Source organism: Aphelocoma coerulescens, chromosome 3 (assembly GCF_041296385.1).
Source record: "Aphelocoma coerulescens isolate FSJ_1873_10779 chromosome 3, UR_Acoe_1.0, whole genome shotgun sequence".
NCBI lineage: Eukaryota > Metazoa > Chordata > Aves > Passeriformes > Corvidae > Aphelocoma > Aphelocoma coerulescens.
In genome coordinates this window covers 17,204,323-17,220,042 of record NC_091016.1, presented here as the reverse complement: position 1 = coordinate 17,220,042, position 15,720 = coordinate 17,204,323, and the positions used below count along the sequence as shown (strand labels likewise).

General features: G+C 60.8%; 1 protein-coding gene across 1 annotated transcript; it reads left to right on the top strand.

The window, feature by feature from the left end:
- The first annotated feature begins 9,732 nt into the window (after positions 1 to 9,732).
- LOC138107038 (serine/threonine-protein kinase pim-1-like) lies at positions 9,733 to 15,462 on the top strand. The gene is made up of 8 exons (XM_069008372.1): positions 9,733 to 9,877; positions 10,390 to 10,447; positions 12,976 to 13,078; positions 13,266 to 13,679; positions 13,772 to 13,822; positions 14,036 to 14,405; positions 14,618 to 14,794; positions 15,090 to 15,462. Exons 1-8 carry the CDS (start codon positions 9,733 to 9,735, stop codon positions 15,227 to 15,229), a joined length of 1,458 nt encoding a protein of 485 aa, XP_068864473.1. The 3' UTR covers positions 15,230 to 15,462.
- The last annotated feature ends 258 nt before the right edge of the window (positions 15,463 to 15,720 follow it).

Sequence of the window (15,720 nt, the reverse complement as noted above, 5' to 3'; positions counted from 1 at the left end):
TGCATCTTATGACCATGTCCACTTTGTGGTCTGCTGTGGCCACAGTCCCTGTCCTGACTGGCAGTATGAGTGATTTGGCTACTGAGAAAAAGGAGAAAGCAGAGTAAACCAAGGACAGAATGTTGCGATGCCTTGGGCATCCTTGCAGGATCATCTGCACCTGTCAGCCACCTACTCTGACACAGAGCCAGCACTGACCACCATCGACCAGTTTTCCCTGAAATCTGCTGGGATTTTTTTCCATTTGGCCGAGGCCTTTCATCTCCATTCTATCCTCACCTTTTTCTTCAGCGGTCTTTCCTTTTCCAGTGAAGTCCATGGTCAAACCCGTGCTTCTGCCTCGCAGAAGTATCTGGGTTTGAATTTGGGATCGCTCTCGGCGTAGACAGCGACGGGAGCTTGGTACCCAGCCTTAGAACAAGGTCGGGGGACTCCAATCGCCAGCAGTCGGCGCAGAGAGGCAGAGCCGGACGCGTCTCCTGCCGCTGTGCCTGTGACACCCGCGACCTTCACAACCTCAGCGCGGGGCTGCCCCTTTGTGACACGCTCGCCCGTGGTTCTCTCGTTTCCATGGCCGCAAAACCCCCATCCCAACACCATCCCCTTCCCTTCCCAAGGGCAGCCAGCCCTAAGCCCCAGCAGGCTAGGCCTGTGGGTTTGACACTGTCTAGGAGGAAAGGCACTTTCCAAAGCTACTTTTCAAGGCATTTATTTTTGTAACTCCCACTCAGATCTGGACTGGGTTTTGCACTTTTTGGATTTGATTTTTTCTGTTCACAACAAACGAAGGGCTGGCACATGAACAATGGTACCCCATGTTAGAAGTTGAAGAAGCTTTGCACTCTCCATTAGATATCCCCAGTATTCAAGCAGCCCATATCTGTAGGGAACAAACTGGCCTATCCAAACAATCCACTTTTGCTCTACTTCATTTTTCTAGGGGTTTATTCCCTGCTTTCCTTCCTGCAGAGACACCCAAACCCAACATAAACATGACCTGCCTCAAAATATTTCTGATCTTGGCTAATCCTAACAATTGAAAATCTTCCTAATGGGGAAAAACCACTGGGCAGGTCATTCTGAAATGCTCTCCAACAGAGCTCCTAAAACTCAGAGAACTAATCATTCTCTACAGTCCTCCACCGATGATAAAATCATGTGGCAGCCAAGCGGTAAAAAAAAAGAATAACTTTCTGAAATCAGGATCTTTTTCCCCCTGTAGAACATTACAGTCAATAATAAAAGAGAGAAAGATAAGCTTTAATGAGATAGCTCACTCCTATTACCGCAGGCCTGGTTCCTACGGTATATCACTGTGTCCCACAGCCATAGGGAGGCGGAGGAGAGAAGTCCAGCAGGCAGGAATTGTGCAGCAAGATTGATTTATTTAATTATTTTACAAACTCTTTTATAGACTTTTTTCTTCATAGTCTAATTGGACAAAGGACCAACCACCCCTTGGGGGTGATTGGCTAAAATCCTAAAACATCCATTGTCAAAATATTTTTCTACTATACCATAAACAAGACTTTTCAAGGTTGCAGGTGTCTTGGGTGTTTACATTCCCTGCTACCTCTTCTGTGAGAGAGAAAAGTCTCTCACGGACTTAGAAAATAGCAAGAAAATCCTCGCTAACAGCATTTTTGTACCTACACACTCCTAGTCCAGAATTAATCCAGCTAAAATGCCACCTTACATACTCAGCAATTCTTCTCCCCAGATGCATTCAGCATTCCAGCTGCATATCAGCAATTAAGGAATCATTCCAAAGGGGCCGTGCCCAGGATTTGGCAGAACTAACCCTGAGGCAAGGGATCAGTGGGTCTCATCCCTTTTTCTGCATCAGCAAAATTGTTTCTTCAAATCTCATCTTTCCCATCTATTAAAGGAAGCTTTGCCCCCTGCAATAGATGCTCCCAGTATTCAGCGGGCCGATATGATTCGTGTATCTGTGGGGTGTAAATTGGCCATGCAAATGTTCTCCTTCCTTGTGGCAGGGGTTCATTCCTGCTTTCTTTCCTGCAGACACACCCAAACCCAACATTAACATCACCTGCCTCAAAACAATTCTCATCTTGGCTGTCCCTGAACATTCAAAACTATACACAGAGCGTTTCCCTGTCCCCCGGGACAGGCTCTAAGGCTGGGCTCTCACTTGCACGGAATGAAGAAGAGCTGCTGCACTTGCCAGCGGCTCTGGGGTCTCGCGATCAGCGCTTTGAGTGCAGCTTTTGTACCCACTCCGCCTCCCTGAGCCGAGCAGCATTCCTGGCCATCGGCACCGCCGCTGCAGGCCAACATCCTCCGGGCACAGCTGCAGGAAGGAGATTGCAACGAGTCCTGGCTGAAGGAGTCTCCAGTCTGCTGCAGCCCTTCACCTGGGGCGGAATTGTCTTGTGCCGCCATGGGGGGAGCAAAGGGGCGATGGGCTCTGTGCAGATGAGGGTCTCCTCGGTGTGCTGCTGGTCGCTGGGCCCCATACAGCTGCTGGTGCGTTGCCCCGCAGCATCAGGAGCCTGCATGGAAAAATAACACTGCCAGTGCAAGTGACAGCCACCCATCCCTGCCATGGCCCTGCCCACAGGGCGTCCTGCCTACCAAACTGCTCGAGTCAGGTCATGTTAGAGCAACATAAAAAATGTTCAAATGATGCATTTTCCACATTCTGTCAAAATCATGGCCATACAGTCCACATGTTGGAGGCAGACTGCTGTCAGCAGAATGGGGGAAGCCCCAGCAGCTGCTCTCCCCATGGCAGGATGCCCATGGCAGCAGAGGCAAGTCTCTGACCTTGCCCACTGCAGTGGGACCCAGGACAGTGCTTTGGAGTTGTTCCCACGGAACTCAGGCTGCTGCTACAGCAGCAACATCACTTCACACATTTGATAACAAAGAGTTGGAATGGCACACAGGACTTGCCCCAAGAGCTACAAATAAAAGGCGGGGTGGTTAGAAGAGTTTGCTCCTTTTTAATACAAGCAGGCCTGGATTTAAGCAGGGACACTGGGCTAATCATACTGGGGACTGCTTTATAAGCCTTGTCTCTAGCAATTCCCAGCAGCCTGCAAGATTTTGTCAGTAGAAAGGGGTAGATAAGGTTTTACAGCACATCCATGAGCAAGTCTGGGCCAGAACTCAAAAGCACAAGACAAATACTCCCAAATCTGCCCCCCATGGGGAAAGGAAGCAGAAAAGCAGATGAAACAAGTGCCATTGAAGCTAAATTGCCTGCATTTATCTTCTGGTCCAACCTTTCTGTACAAAATCTCCTCAATTCAGACACACAGCTTAAGATCAAGGAATAAAAGTGTTTCGAGAGCATTTAAAGCCTGATTCTTCTTACTTGCATGGAAAGGTAGATGCTAAATTCCTTAAGAACACAAATGTGGGTCTGTTTGGGACTGCATCCTTCAAAACAAGGAATGGAGGCTTAGAATCACAGAACTGTTTCCATTGGGAAAGACCTTTAAGATCACAGAGTCCCCCCAATAACCTGAGGCCGCTAACACTGCCAAGGCCACCACTAAAGCATATCCCAGGACAGGATGCCATTGGCCTTCTTGGCCACCTGGGCACACGCTGGCTCACGTTCAGCCACTGCCAAGCAGCACCCTCAGATCCTTTTCTGCTGGGCAGCTTTCCAGCCACTCTGCCCCCGGCCTGTAGCCTTCCGTGGGGTTGTTGTGGCCCAAGTGCAGGACGGGACACTTCACCTTGTTGAACCTCATACAACTGAACTCAGCCCATGATCCAGCCTGGCCAGATCTCTCTGTAGAGACTTCCTACCCTCCAGCAGATCAACGCTCCCACCCAGCTTGGCGTCATCTGCAAACTGGCTGAGATGCCCTTGATCCTCTCCTCCAGATCATTGATAAAGATATGAAACACGACTGGCCCCAGTGCTGAGCCCTGGGGAACACCACTTGGGACCAGCCACCAACTGCATTTAATTCCATTTAATTCCACCACTCCCTGGGCCCGCCCATCCTGACAGTCTTCACCCAGGGAAGGAAGAGTACATTAAGTACTTCAGGCTTTTCTTCATGCTTTGTTCTATGTTTCCCCCCACATCCAGTAAAAGGCAGAGATTCTCCTCAGCCCTCCTTTTGTTGCTGTTGTATTTACAGAAATAGTTCTACTCTCTTTTGCAAGTTTCTAGGAAGAAATTCTTTACTGGGAGGCTGCTGAGGTACAGGGAACAAGTTACCCAGAGAAGCTGTGGATGCCCCAAGCCTGGAAGCATTCAAGGCCAGGTTGGATTGAGCCCTGAGCAACCTCGTCTAGTGGAAGATGTCCCTGCCCACAGCCAGGGCTTTGGAAGTAGAAAATCTCTCAGGATCTTTCCAATATAAATCATTCTGTGATTCTATGATTTCCCAGGAGGAGTCACATTAAATATGGGCGTTGTTTCCGGTTTCTCTCCCCACTTGCAGGTGGCCATCAAGCGAGTGTCCCGCGATCGCATCCCGGAGTGGGCGCTCCCCACCCCCCGCCCCAAAGAGACCAAAGCATCCCCCACAGCCCCACGGTGCTGCACCAGATCCCGGGCACGTGGCCTCCTCCAGTCCTTGGCGGCCTCGGGGAGGCTCCAGAGCCCTGTGTGCGGGACAGCTGCTGCAGCACCCACCGCTGTGCCTGGGGGCAAACAGCGCCCAAGGAGCGGCTGCGCAAGTTCAGAGTCTGAAGCAGAATCCCCGGTGCACGCAAGTGAGAGCTGGGATTTCAGGGGCTGCCAGGAGACGCTGAATTCCTCTCCTCGCTGCCCTTTCTAGCCACGGCCACGCTGATGCAATCGGAAGAATTGCCCCTGCCCAGGCAGCTCTCAGGTAGAAGACTGGCTTTTGCTCCTCATGTTTCTGAGGGGCTAGCTGCCAATTCCTCAGGTTTTCCTTCCAATTAATACGGGGTTATGACTATTTTTACTAGTTTATTACTAGTTTATTTCTAGTTTTACTTCCTGCGGCTCCCTGTGAGCGAGGAAGCACCACAAACCCTCTCCCTCAAAGCCTTGAGGTACTGCCCAAGCAGAACTTTTTCATGCTCTTTCCTCCTGGTGATTTTATAATCTCGTCCACAGTCTGAAAGCAAACTGATGCCGTAGGCAAAAGCTTGACCTTGGAACCCTAGGGCACTTTCTGTGCGTGTGCTTGTGTCCCCACGGCCTTCGGGTGAGCCTGGTGAGGCCGAGGCCTGGGGCCCTCAAGATGGCGCCGGGGAGCCCCCGGGGCAGCGGGGCGGGGCGGCAGAGGGTGGATTTCCCCCGAGCGAGCGAGCGAGGGAGCGAGGGAGCGGCGGGGAAAGGCGCGGGGAGCAGGGGAGGCACAAAGGCCCCGGGTCTCTGGCAAGCGGGCGGCCAGTCGCCAACTGCTGGCTCCCGGAGCCGCTGGCAGGGCCGTGTCTCCTCCACGCCGGTGACACTGCACCTGCAGCGCTGCATCCGGCTCTGCCGGGCTCCCCAGCACGGATGGCAAGGACACGGACGGGCTGGAGCACGTGCGGACGGGGGACACCGAGATTTAGCGAGCGCTGGAGCACCTCTCCTGCAAGGAAAGGCTGAGACAGCTGGGCTTCTTCAGCCGGCAAAAGACACTTAGGCTTAGGCTCGACAGAACCGTGGCCTTCCAGGACCTGACGGCAACCTACAAGAAAGCTGGAGAGGGACTTTGGACAAGGGCAGGCAAGGACAGGACAAGGGAGAATGGATCCAAACGGAAAGAGAGTAGGTTTAGATGAGGTATTCAGAAAAATGACTCTCGTGGCACAGGTTGCCCGGAGAAGGTGTGGCTACCCCCTCCCCTGGCAGTGTTCAAGGCCAGGCTGAAAGGAGCTCTAGACAAGCCCTTGGTCCAGTGCCAGGGGTCCCTAGCCACAGCAGGGGGGCTTGCAACGACGTGATCTTTCAGGTCCCGTCCAAGCCAAACAATGCCGTGACTCCGTGATTCTGGGATACTTCCCCTCCTCATCCTCTGGCAGAAAAAGAAGCTTGGGACCAAGTTCCACATTGCAGACTCTGTCTTTTGGCAGCCTGCAACTGTCTCAACAGAGGATGAAAAGAGATGACATTACTGACACGATTTATCTTTTCTACCTGAAAATTAAAGGCTCCACTCCTGTCCACTCTCGCACAACCATCAGGACAGGGAACTCTTCCCGGTGAAATGCTTCATCTCACCCAAGGAAGAAGAAAGCTACAAGCCCACACTTTTCTTTATTTCTGTATTGATTTATTAGGTTATTTCTTTCACGGGCATTTATTTCTTTGTTTGCTTCTTCCCTTCCGCGGGGCGCGCGCCGGCTCCTCCGGTGGGCTCGCGCAGGGAACGGACGAACGGAACGGCCGCGCGCTCCGGCGGCTCAGCGGCAGCAGCAGCGGCAGCAGCAGCGGCAGCAGCAGCGGCAGCAGCAGCGGCAGCAGCGCCTCTCTCGATCGGTTTTCCACTCGGATTTCCGCTCGCTCTCCGTCCCCTTCTCCCTCTCACACTCCACTCACTCCCGTCCCGTCCCTGTCTCCGCCTCTCCCAGCGCGGCTCATGCCGCGTCCCGCGGGCCGCCCCTCTGCGGGGCCGCCCCGTGCCCGCCGCGGTGCCGCCTCCGCCGGGCTCTCTCCGTCCTGGCAGCGGCTCTGGTGCTGGCGGAGCAGCACGCTCTTTTGGCTCCGCCTGGCGCGGGCCCTGGCCCGGCCCCGGCCGAGGCCCCTCCCGCGGCTCCGCCCGGAGCCGCCCCGCTGCCGCCCCTCGGCGGGGCCGCCCCCTGCCCGCCCCTGCCCGGCCCGCCGCGGTGCCGCCTCCGCCGGGCTCTCTCCGTACTGGCAGCGGCGCCGCTGGAAGTGCCGCTCGCTCTGGTGCTGGCGGAGCAGCACGCTCTTTTGGCTCCGCCTGGCGCGGGCCCTGGCCCGGCCCCGGCCCCGAACGAGGCCCCTCCGGCGCTTCCGCCCGGAGCCGCCCCGCTGCCGCCCGGCTCCCGCCCCGTCCCCGGCAGCGTCGTCCGCAGCATCGCCGGCAGCTTCCCCGCTCCGAACTCCGCCGCTCGTCAGCTCGGCCGCCGGCCCCGGGGCGGCTCGGGAAGCAGCAGCGCCCGGGGGCCCCGGGCAGAATGCCGAGAGCGCGGTGCCGCCCGCACGGGCGGAGAAGCCTCCCCTGGAGCAGCTCTACCGGCAGGGCCCGCTGCTGGGGAGCGGCGGCTGCGGCAGCGTTTACTCCGGGACCCGGCTCGCCGACGGCGCCCCGGTAAGAGTGGGGCCGGGTCGGAGGGGGGCGGCGGGCGGCGGGCGACGGGCGACGGGCGACGAGCTCAGCCCGCCGCTCGCCTTGACTTGCAGGTGGCCATCAAGCGAGTGTCCCGCGATCGCATCCCGGAGTGGGCGCGGCTGGTGAGTGAAAGCCGGCGGGGCGTGGCGGGCGGGGCTAGGGCGAGGCCCGGGAGGGTGGGAGCCGGGACGCTGCGAGGGGAGCGAGCGTGCAGTGAGCGGGGGCCGCGGAGCGTCCCGGGCCGGGCAATGGCGAGCGGCGGTGGGGCCGGGCCGGGGTGCCGAAGGCTCGGCGCAGCATCGGCCCCGCTGACGGCATCGCGGTCCCCCCCGCAGCACAACGGCGCCCTTGTGCCCCTGGAGCTGGCGCTGCTCTGGATGGTGTCGCGCCCTGGCTTCCGCGGCGTGGTGCGGCTCCTGGACTGGTTCGAGCTGCCCGACGGCTTCGCGCTGGTCATGGAGCGTCCGGAGCGCTGTCAGGACCTCTGGTACTTCCTGGAGGAGCGGGGCTTCCTGACGGAGCCCGTGGCGCGGGGGCTGTTCCGCCAGGTGCTGGAGGCCGTGCGGCACTGCACCAGCCGCGGCGTCCTGCACCGCGACATCAAGGCCGAGAACGTCCTCGTCGACCTGGCCACCGGCGAGGCAAAGCTCATCGACTTCGGGTGCGGCACGGTCCTCCAGGACACCTTCTACACCCGAATGTCAGGTGAGCCCAAAGGCGGGGCCCAGCCGGGCAGCAGAGATTCCCCCCTTTGCTGGCAGAGGCGGAAGAGGGAGGGAGCGAGGGGAAATCCTTCTGCAGCCGGCTGCAGCCAAGTTGCTTTCCGGCGGGGCGAGGGCTGCCTGTTGTGGAATGGGAGCTGGCTGGGAGGGAGCAGCACTCATCAGGGCCTGATGAGCTGCGCCCGTGTCCCGTAGGCACGCCGGAGTACAGCCCGCCGGAGTGGATCCTCTTTGGCTGCTACCATGGCCAGCCAGCCACCATCTGGTCCCTGGGCATCCTGCTCTATGAGCTGGTCTGTGGGCACCTTCCTTTCAACACGGATGAGGACATCATCCGGGGCCAGCTCTTCTTCCCGCCCCGGGTGTCTCAAGGTGGGGATGCGCCTTCACAGCACGGGGGGAGGGGGGGAAGGACGTGGTTGGCAGAGGGCAGGTGGCACGCAGGCGTCCTGCTCTTGCAGCTAGGGAGGAGGCTGATCTGCTGGGGTTAGCTGGAGGAGGTGGCACGTGTGCCTCTGGGCTGCTCTCGTCCGAAAGGGAGGATCGACGGGAAGGTTGGGGTGCAGCTTCCGAGCGCTCCTAGTGTGGCCTGGGCACCGTGGAATCTGGGAGAGCAGGGGCAGGAGCCTTGTCCCGCTGAGCAGCGTTTTCCCGTTTCTCTCCCCAGAGTGCCAGCACCTCATCCGGTGGTGTTTATCCATGGACCCCGCGCACAGGCCGTCCTTGGAAGACCTGTTTGAGCATTCTTGGCTGCAGGACCGTCACCTGGCCCAGGAGACAGCAGAGATCCATCCCTCTGCACAGTAGGATCCAGGAGCCCAGCAAGCACCAGCTGCACGCGTCTCGGGGCGCTCGAAGAAAACGGCAGAGCGTTTCCCTGCGGCCGTGGCACGGAGGAGAGAGCGCAGCCGAGGAGATGCTTCCGCTGGTCCTCGGCGCCTTGTGGAGGAAGCGGCTCAGTGCTCCCCATCCTATTGGAGAAGTCGTGGCAGTGCAGTGAAGTTGCCACGGACTGGAAAAGGGGAAACATCCCCCTGCAGCTCAATGGCATCGTGATGTCCCCGCAAGCCGAGGCACCGCCGGGGTGTTCTTCTGGAGCACGACCTGGAGCCGGACAACACCGTCCTCGAGCTGGCCGCTGGCGGGGCAAAGCCGGTTGGCTTTGGTTGCGGCCCCTTCCTGGAGGACACGCTCTGCGCCCCGACGGAATCAAGATGAGTCCACAGCCGGCGGAGGGGTGGGGGGATGCTCGTGGTTCCAGGCGTGGCAGGGCTCGGCCGGGCCAGGCGCCGGAGCTTCCCCGCTTGGCGGCGCCGGGGAATATTAATTTTTCCGCCGGCCGCCAAGTTGCTTTTTGGCGGGACAGGGCACGGATGCTGTGCAGGGGGAGCCAGCGCCCGGCCTTGCTGACAGCTTCTGCCACCCAGCCTGGCCCGGGCTGGGGCGGGGGGAGCCAGCCTGGCAAAAGCATCCGTCCGTAGGGACGGGGGGCAGCAGAGGGGGGCGGGTTCCGAAGGCGTGCCCCTGCTGGTCTGCTTTGCGGGCCCTTGAGGAAGGGGTGGGCTTACGCGTGGGAAAGGTGGGGTTTTTCCCCAGCCATGGAGAGCCTTAATGCTTGCATGGAGTGCTCAGACCCTCCCCAGGCCCGTGATACGGTGATAACCTTTGACGCTTTTTCTTGCTTCCAGGTCTTGTTTTGAATTGACTTTCATGCAATCGTTCTTTGCTTTTTCCAGGAAGGTTGCACCGGGTGCCCGGACCGCATGGGGAAGCGCTGGCACCCTGTGTGTGGAGTGCGTCCGGTGCCGGCGCTACCCCGGGGGGCCGCGGTCTGCGGGGCCATCGCCTTCAAGACGGACGAGGACCTCGTGCGGGATCGGCTCCTCTCCTGGCAGCAGGTCTCCAGAGGTGGGTACCCGGCTTCACAGCAACGGGTGGCAGATGGGCTTCCGGCAGACGGCAGTGGGCACACGAGCATCCCGCTCTTGCAGCTGCTGAGGAGACTGCTCTGCCGTGTTTAAGTGGAGGAGGTGGAACGTGGCCTGCCATGCTGCTCTCCTCTAGAAACGGAGAATTGGCACCGCCAGCAGCCTGGCCCGGGCACAGGCCGTGCTGGGACAGGGGGGACAGGAGCCCTGTCCGGCTGACCGCGGCTTTCTGGTTTCTCTCCCCAGGGTGCCAGCACCTCAGGCACGGAAGCAGCACCGCTCGGCCTGCGAATCTGGGAGGGCTGGAGGGCGGCGGGTGTTAATTTGCTGTCAAAAATAAATCTTGTTCTTGTCGTTGTCATCGGAGCCTTTCTTTCATCCTTTTCCAAGCTTTTGGTCCCCTTCCTCCAGGGTAATCTTTTTGGGTCCTTCCTCAGCCACTCGGTGGCCTTTGGCAGGGGGTGTTAAGCAACGCGAAAATTTCAACAACAGCTCCTGTTGCCAACGGCAGCAGCCCCTTCGAGAAGCCGGAGCTGCCAGCCAGGCTCGCGTGTGCTTTGGAAAGGGGAGCGGTTTGCAGGGACGCAGTGGTCGCCCCGCTGCAAAAGCTGGGAGGAAATCAGAAGCGGCAAAATGCCATTTCGGCTCAAGCCCCGCCCAAATACTTCTTCATCTTTCCCCTCTGCTCCAAGATAGGCAGGCAGGGCTGGACTCCGGCAAGGTTCCAAGTTCTTTGTGCTCCCTGGCATCAAAGGGATCACGATGGAAACTCTTGTACGCAGTGACTGCGGTACAGCTCCTGAAGGAAAAAAGGGAGTGTCACGAGATGGGACATCCTTCTTGTCTCCTTTGTCTCCCCAGGAGCCCCTCGGAAAGAGAAATGCCTGCAAGGGCTTTATCTGACTCCTTCCCAGCCAGCCCTTCCCTCCTCGCTCCCGGGTCTCGTTTGCTCCGCAGGCCTCATTAGCTCGCTAAACTCAGAGGAGCCCCGGTAGGAAAAAAGGCTGCCTGGCGTGGCGCTGGTTGATCCCTGTCTCATCTTGATTCCATTTGCCCTGCTCCCCAACCTTCCACCCAAAGAGACCAAAGCATCCCCCACAGCCCCACGGTGCTGCACCAGATCCCGGGCACGTGGCCTCCTCCAGTCCTTGGCGGCCTCGGGGAGGCTCCAGAGCCCTGTGTGCGGGACAGCTGCTGCAGCACCCACCGCTGTGCCTGGGGGCAAACAGCGCCCAAGGAGCGGCTGCGCAAGTTCAGAGTCTGAAGCAGAATCCCCGGTGCACGCAAGTGAGAGCTGGGATTTCAGGGGCTGCCAGGAGACGCTGAATTCCTCTCCTCGCTGCCCTTTCTAGCCACGGCCACGCTGATGCAATCGGAAGAATTGCCCCTGCCCAGGCAGCTCTCAGGTAGAAGACTGGCTTTTGCTCCTCATGTTTCTGAGGGGCTAGCTGCCAATTCCTCAGGTTTTCCTTCCAATTAATACGGGGTTATGACTATTTTTACTAGTTTATTACTAGTTTATTTCTAGTTTTACTTCCTGCGGCTCCCTGTGAGCGAGGAAGCACCACAAACCCTCTCCCTCAAAGCCTTGAGGTACTGCCCAAGCAGAACTTTTTCATGCTCTTTCCTCCTGGTGATTTTATAATCTCGTCCACAGTCTGAAAGCAAACTGATGCCGTAGGCAAAAGCTTGACCTTGGAACCCTAGGGCACTTTCTGTGCGTGTGCTTGTGTCCCCACGGCCTTCGGGTGAGCCTGGTGGGGCCGAGGCCTGGGGCCCTCAAGATGGCGCCGGGGAGCCCCCGGGGCAGCGGGGCGGGGTGGCAGAGGGTGGATTTCCCCCGAGCGAGCGAGCGAGGGAGCGAGGGAGCGGCGGGGAAAGGCGCGGGGAGCAGGGGAGGCACAAAGGCCCCGGGTCTCTGGCAAGCGGGCGGCCAGTCGCCAACTGCTGGCTCCCGGAGCCGCTGGCAGGGCCGTGTCTCCTCCACGCCGGTGACACTGCACCTGCAGCGCTGCATCCGGCTCTGCCGGGCTCCCCAGCACGGATGGCAAGGACACGGACGGGCTGGAGCACGTGCGGACGGGGGACACCGAGATTTAGCGAGCGCTGGAGCACCTCTCCTGCAAGGAAAGGCTGAGACAGCTGGGCTTCTTCAGCCGGCAAAAGACACTTAGGCTTAGGCTCGACAGAACCGTGGCCTTCCAGGACCTGACGGCAACCTACAAGAAAGCTGGAGAGGGACTTTGGACAAGGGCAGGCAAGGACAGGACAAGGGAGAATGGATCCAAACGGAAAGAGAGTAGGTTTAGATGAGGTATTCAGAAAAATGACTCTCGTGGCACAGGTTGCCTGGAGAAGGTGTGGCTACCCCCTCCCCTGGCAGTGTTCAAGGCCAGGCTGAAAGGAGCTCTAGACAAGCCCTTGGTCCAGTGCCAGGGGTCCCTAGCCACAGCAGGGGGGCTTGCAACGACGTGATCTTTCAGGTCCCGTCCAAGCCAAACAATGCCGTGACTCCGTGATTCTGGGATACTTCCCCTCCTCATCCTCTGGCAGAAAAAGAAGCTTGGGACCAAGTTCCACATTGCAGACTCTGTCTTTTGGCAGCCTGCAACTGTCTCAACAGAGGATGAAAAGAGATGACATTACTGACACGATTTATCTTTTCTACCTGAAAATTAAAGGCTCCACTCCTGTCCACTCTCGCACAACCATCAGGACAGGGAACTCTTCCCGGTGAAATGCTTCATCTCACCCAAGGAAGAAGAAAGCTACAAGCCCACACTTTTCTTTATTTCTGTATTGATTTATTAGGTTATTTCTTTCACGGGCATTTATTTCTTTGTTTGCTTCTTCCCTTCCGCGGGGCGCGCGCCGGCTCCTCCGGTGGGCTCGCGCAGGGAACGGACGAACGGAACGGCCGCGCGCTCCGGCGGCTCAGCGGCAGCAGCAGCGGCAGCAGCAGCGGCAGCAGCGCCTCTCTCGATCGGTTTTCCACTCGGATTTCCGCTCGCTCTCCGTCCCCTTCTCCCTCTCACACTCCACTCACTCCCGTCCCGTCCCTGTCTCCGCCTCTCCCAGCGCGGCTCATGCCGCGTCCCGCGGGCCGCCCCTCTGCGGGGCCGCCCCGTGCCCGCCGCGGTGCCGCCTCCGCCGGGCTCTCTCCGTCCTGGCAGCGGCTCTGGTGCTGGCGGAGCAGCACGCTCTTTTGGCTCCGCCTGGCGCGGGCCCTGGCCCGGCCCCGGCCGAGGCCCCTCCCGCGGCTCCGCCCGGAGCCGCCCCGCTGCCGCCCCTCGGCGGGGCCGCCCCCTGCCCGCCCCTGCCCGGCCCGCCGCGGTGCCGCCTCCGCCGGGCTCTCTCCGTACTGGCAGCGGCGCCGCTGGAAGGGCCGCTCGCTCTGGTGCTGGCGGAGCAGCACGCTCTTTTGGCTCCGCCTGGCGCGGGCCCTGGCCCGGCCCCGGCCCCGAACGAGGCCCCTCCGGCGCTTCCGCCCGGAGCCGCCCCGCTGCCGCCCGGCTCCCGCCCCGTCCCCGGCAGCGTCGTCCGCAGCATCGCCGGCAGCTTCCCCGCTCCGAACTCCGCCGCTCGTCAGCTCGGCCGCCGGCCCCGGGGCGGCTCGGGAAGCAGCAGCGCCCGGGGGCCCCGGGCAGAATGCCGAGAGCGCGGTGCCGCCCGCACGGGCGGAGAAGCCTCCCCTGGAGCAGCTCTACCGGCAGGGCCCGCTGCTGGGGAGCGGCGGCTGCGGCAGCGTTTACTCCGGGACCCGGCTCGCCGACGGCGCCCCGGTAAGAGTGGGGCCGGGTCGGAGGGGGGCGGCGGGCGGCGGGCGACGGGCGACGGGCGACGAGCTCAGCCCGCCGCTCGCCTTGACTTGCAGGTGGCCATCAAGCGAGTGTCCCGCGATCGCATCCCGGAGTGGGCGCGGCTGGTGAGTGAAAGCCGGCGGGGCGTGGCGGGCGGGGCTAGGGCGAGGCCCGGGAGGGTGGGAGCCGGGACGCTGCGAGGGGAGCGAGCGTGCAGTGAGCGGGGGCCGCGGAGCGTCCCGGGCCGGGCAATGGCGAGCGGCGGTGGGGCCGGGCCGGGGTGCCGAAGGCTCGGCGCAGCATCGGCCCCGCTGACGGCATCGCGGTCCCCCCCGCAGCACAACGGCGCCCTTGTGCCCCTGGAGCTGGCGCTGCTCTGGATGGTGTCGCGCCCTGGCTTCCGCGGCGTGGTGCGGCTCCTGGACTGGTTCGAGCTGCCCGACGGCTTCGCGCTGGTCATGGAGCGTCCGGAGCGCTGTCAGGACCTCTGGTACTTCCTGGAGGAGCGGGGCTTCCTGACGGAGCCCGTGGCGCGGGGGCTGTTCCGCCAGGTGCTGGAGGCCGTGCGGCACTGCACCAGCCGCGGCGTCCTGCACCGCGACATCAAGGCCGAGAACGTCCTCGTCGACCTGGCCACCGGCGAGGCAAAGCTCATCGACTTCGGGTGCGGCACGGTCCTCCAGGACACCTTCTACACCCGAATGTCAGGTGAGCCCAAAGGCGGGGCCCAGCCGGGCAGCAGAGATTCCCCCCTTTGCTGGCAGAGGCGGAAGAGGGAGGGAGCGAGGGGAAATCCTTCTGCAGCCGGCTGCAGCCAAGTTGCTTTCCGGCGGGGCGAGGGCTGCCTGTTGTGGAATGGGAGCTGGCTGGGAGGGAGCAGCACTCATCAGGGCCTGATGAGCTGCGCCCGTGTCCCGTAGGCACGCCGGAGTACAGCCCGCCGGAGTGGATCCTCTTTGGCTGCTACCATGGCCAGCCAGCCACCATCTGGTCCCTGGGCATCCTGCTCTATGAGCTGGTCTGTGGGCACCTTCCTTTCAACACGGATGAGGACATCATCCGGGGCCAGCTCTTCTTCCCGCCCCGGGTGTCTCAAGGTGGGGATGCGCCTTCACAGCACGGGGGGAGGGGGGGAAGGACGTGGTTGGCAGAGGGCAGGTGGCACGCAGGCGTCCTGCTCTTGCAGCTAGGGAGGAGGCTGATCTGCTGGGGTTAGCTGGAGGAGGTGGCACGTGTGCCTCTGGGCTGCTCTCGTCCGAAAGGGAGGATCGACGGGAAGGTTGGGGTGCAGCTTCCGAGCGCTCCTAGTGTGGCCTGGGCACCGTGGAATCTGGGAGAGCAGGGGCAGGAGCCTTGTCCCGCTGAGCAGCGTTTTCCCGTTTCTCTCCCCAGAGTGCCAGCACCTCATCCGGTGGTGTTTATCCATGGACCCCGCGCACAGGCCGTCCTTGGAAGACCTGTTTGAGCATTCTTGGCTGCAGGACCGTCACCTGGCCCAGGAGACAGCAGAGATCCATCCCTCTGCACAGTAGGATCCAGGAGCCCAGCAAGCACCAGCTGCACGCGTCTCGGGGCGCTCGAAGAAAACGGCAGAGCGTTTCCCTGCGGCCGTGGCACGGAGGAGAGAGCGCAGTCGAGGAGATGCTTCCGCTGGTCCTCGGCGCCTTGTGGAGGAAGCGGCTCAGTGCTCCCCATCCTATTGGAGAAGTCGTGGCAGTGCAGTGAAGTTGCCACGGACTGGAAAAGGGGAAACATCCCCCTGCAGCTCAATGGCATCGTGATGTCCCCGCAAGCCGAGGCACCGCCGGGGTGTTCTTCTGGAGCACGACCTGGAGCCGGACAACACCGTCCTCGAGCTGGCCGCTGGCGGGGCAAAGCCGGTTGGCTTTGGTTGCGGCCCCTTCCTGGAGGACACGCTCTGCGCCCCGACGGAATCAAGATGAGTCCACAGCCGGCGGAGGGGTGGGGGGATGCTCGTGGTTCCAGGCGTGGCAGGGCTCGGCCGGGCCAGGCGCCGGAGCTT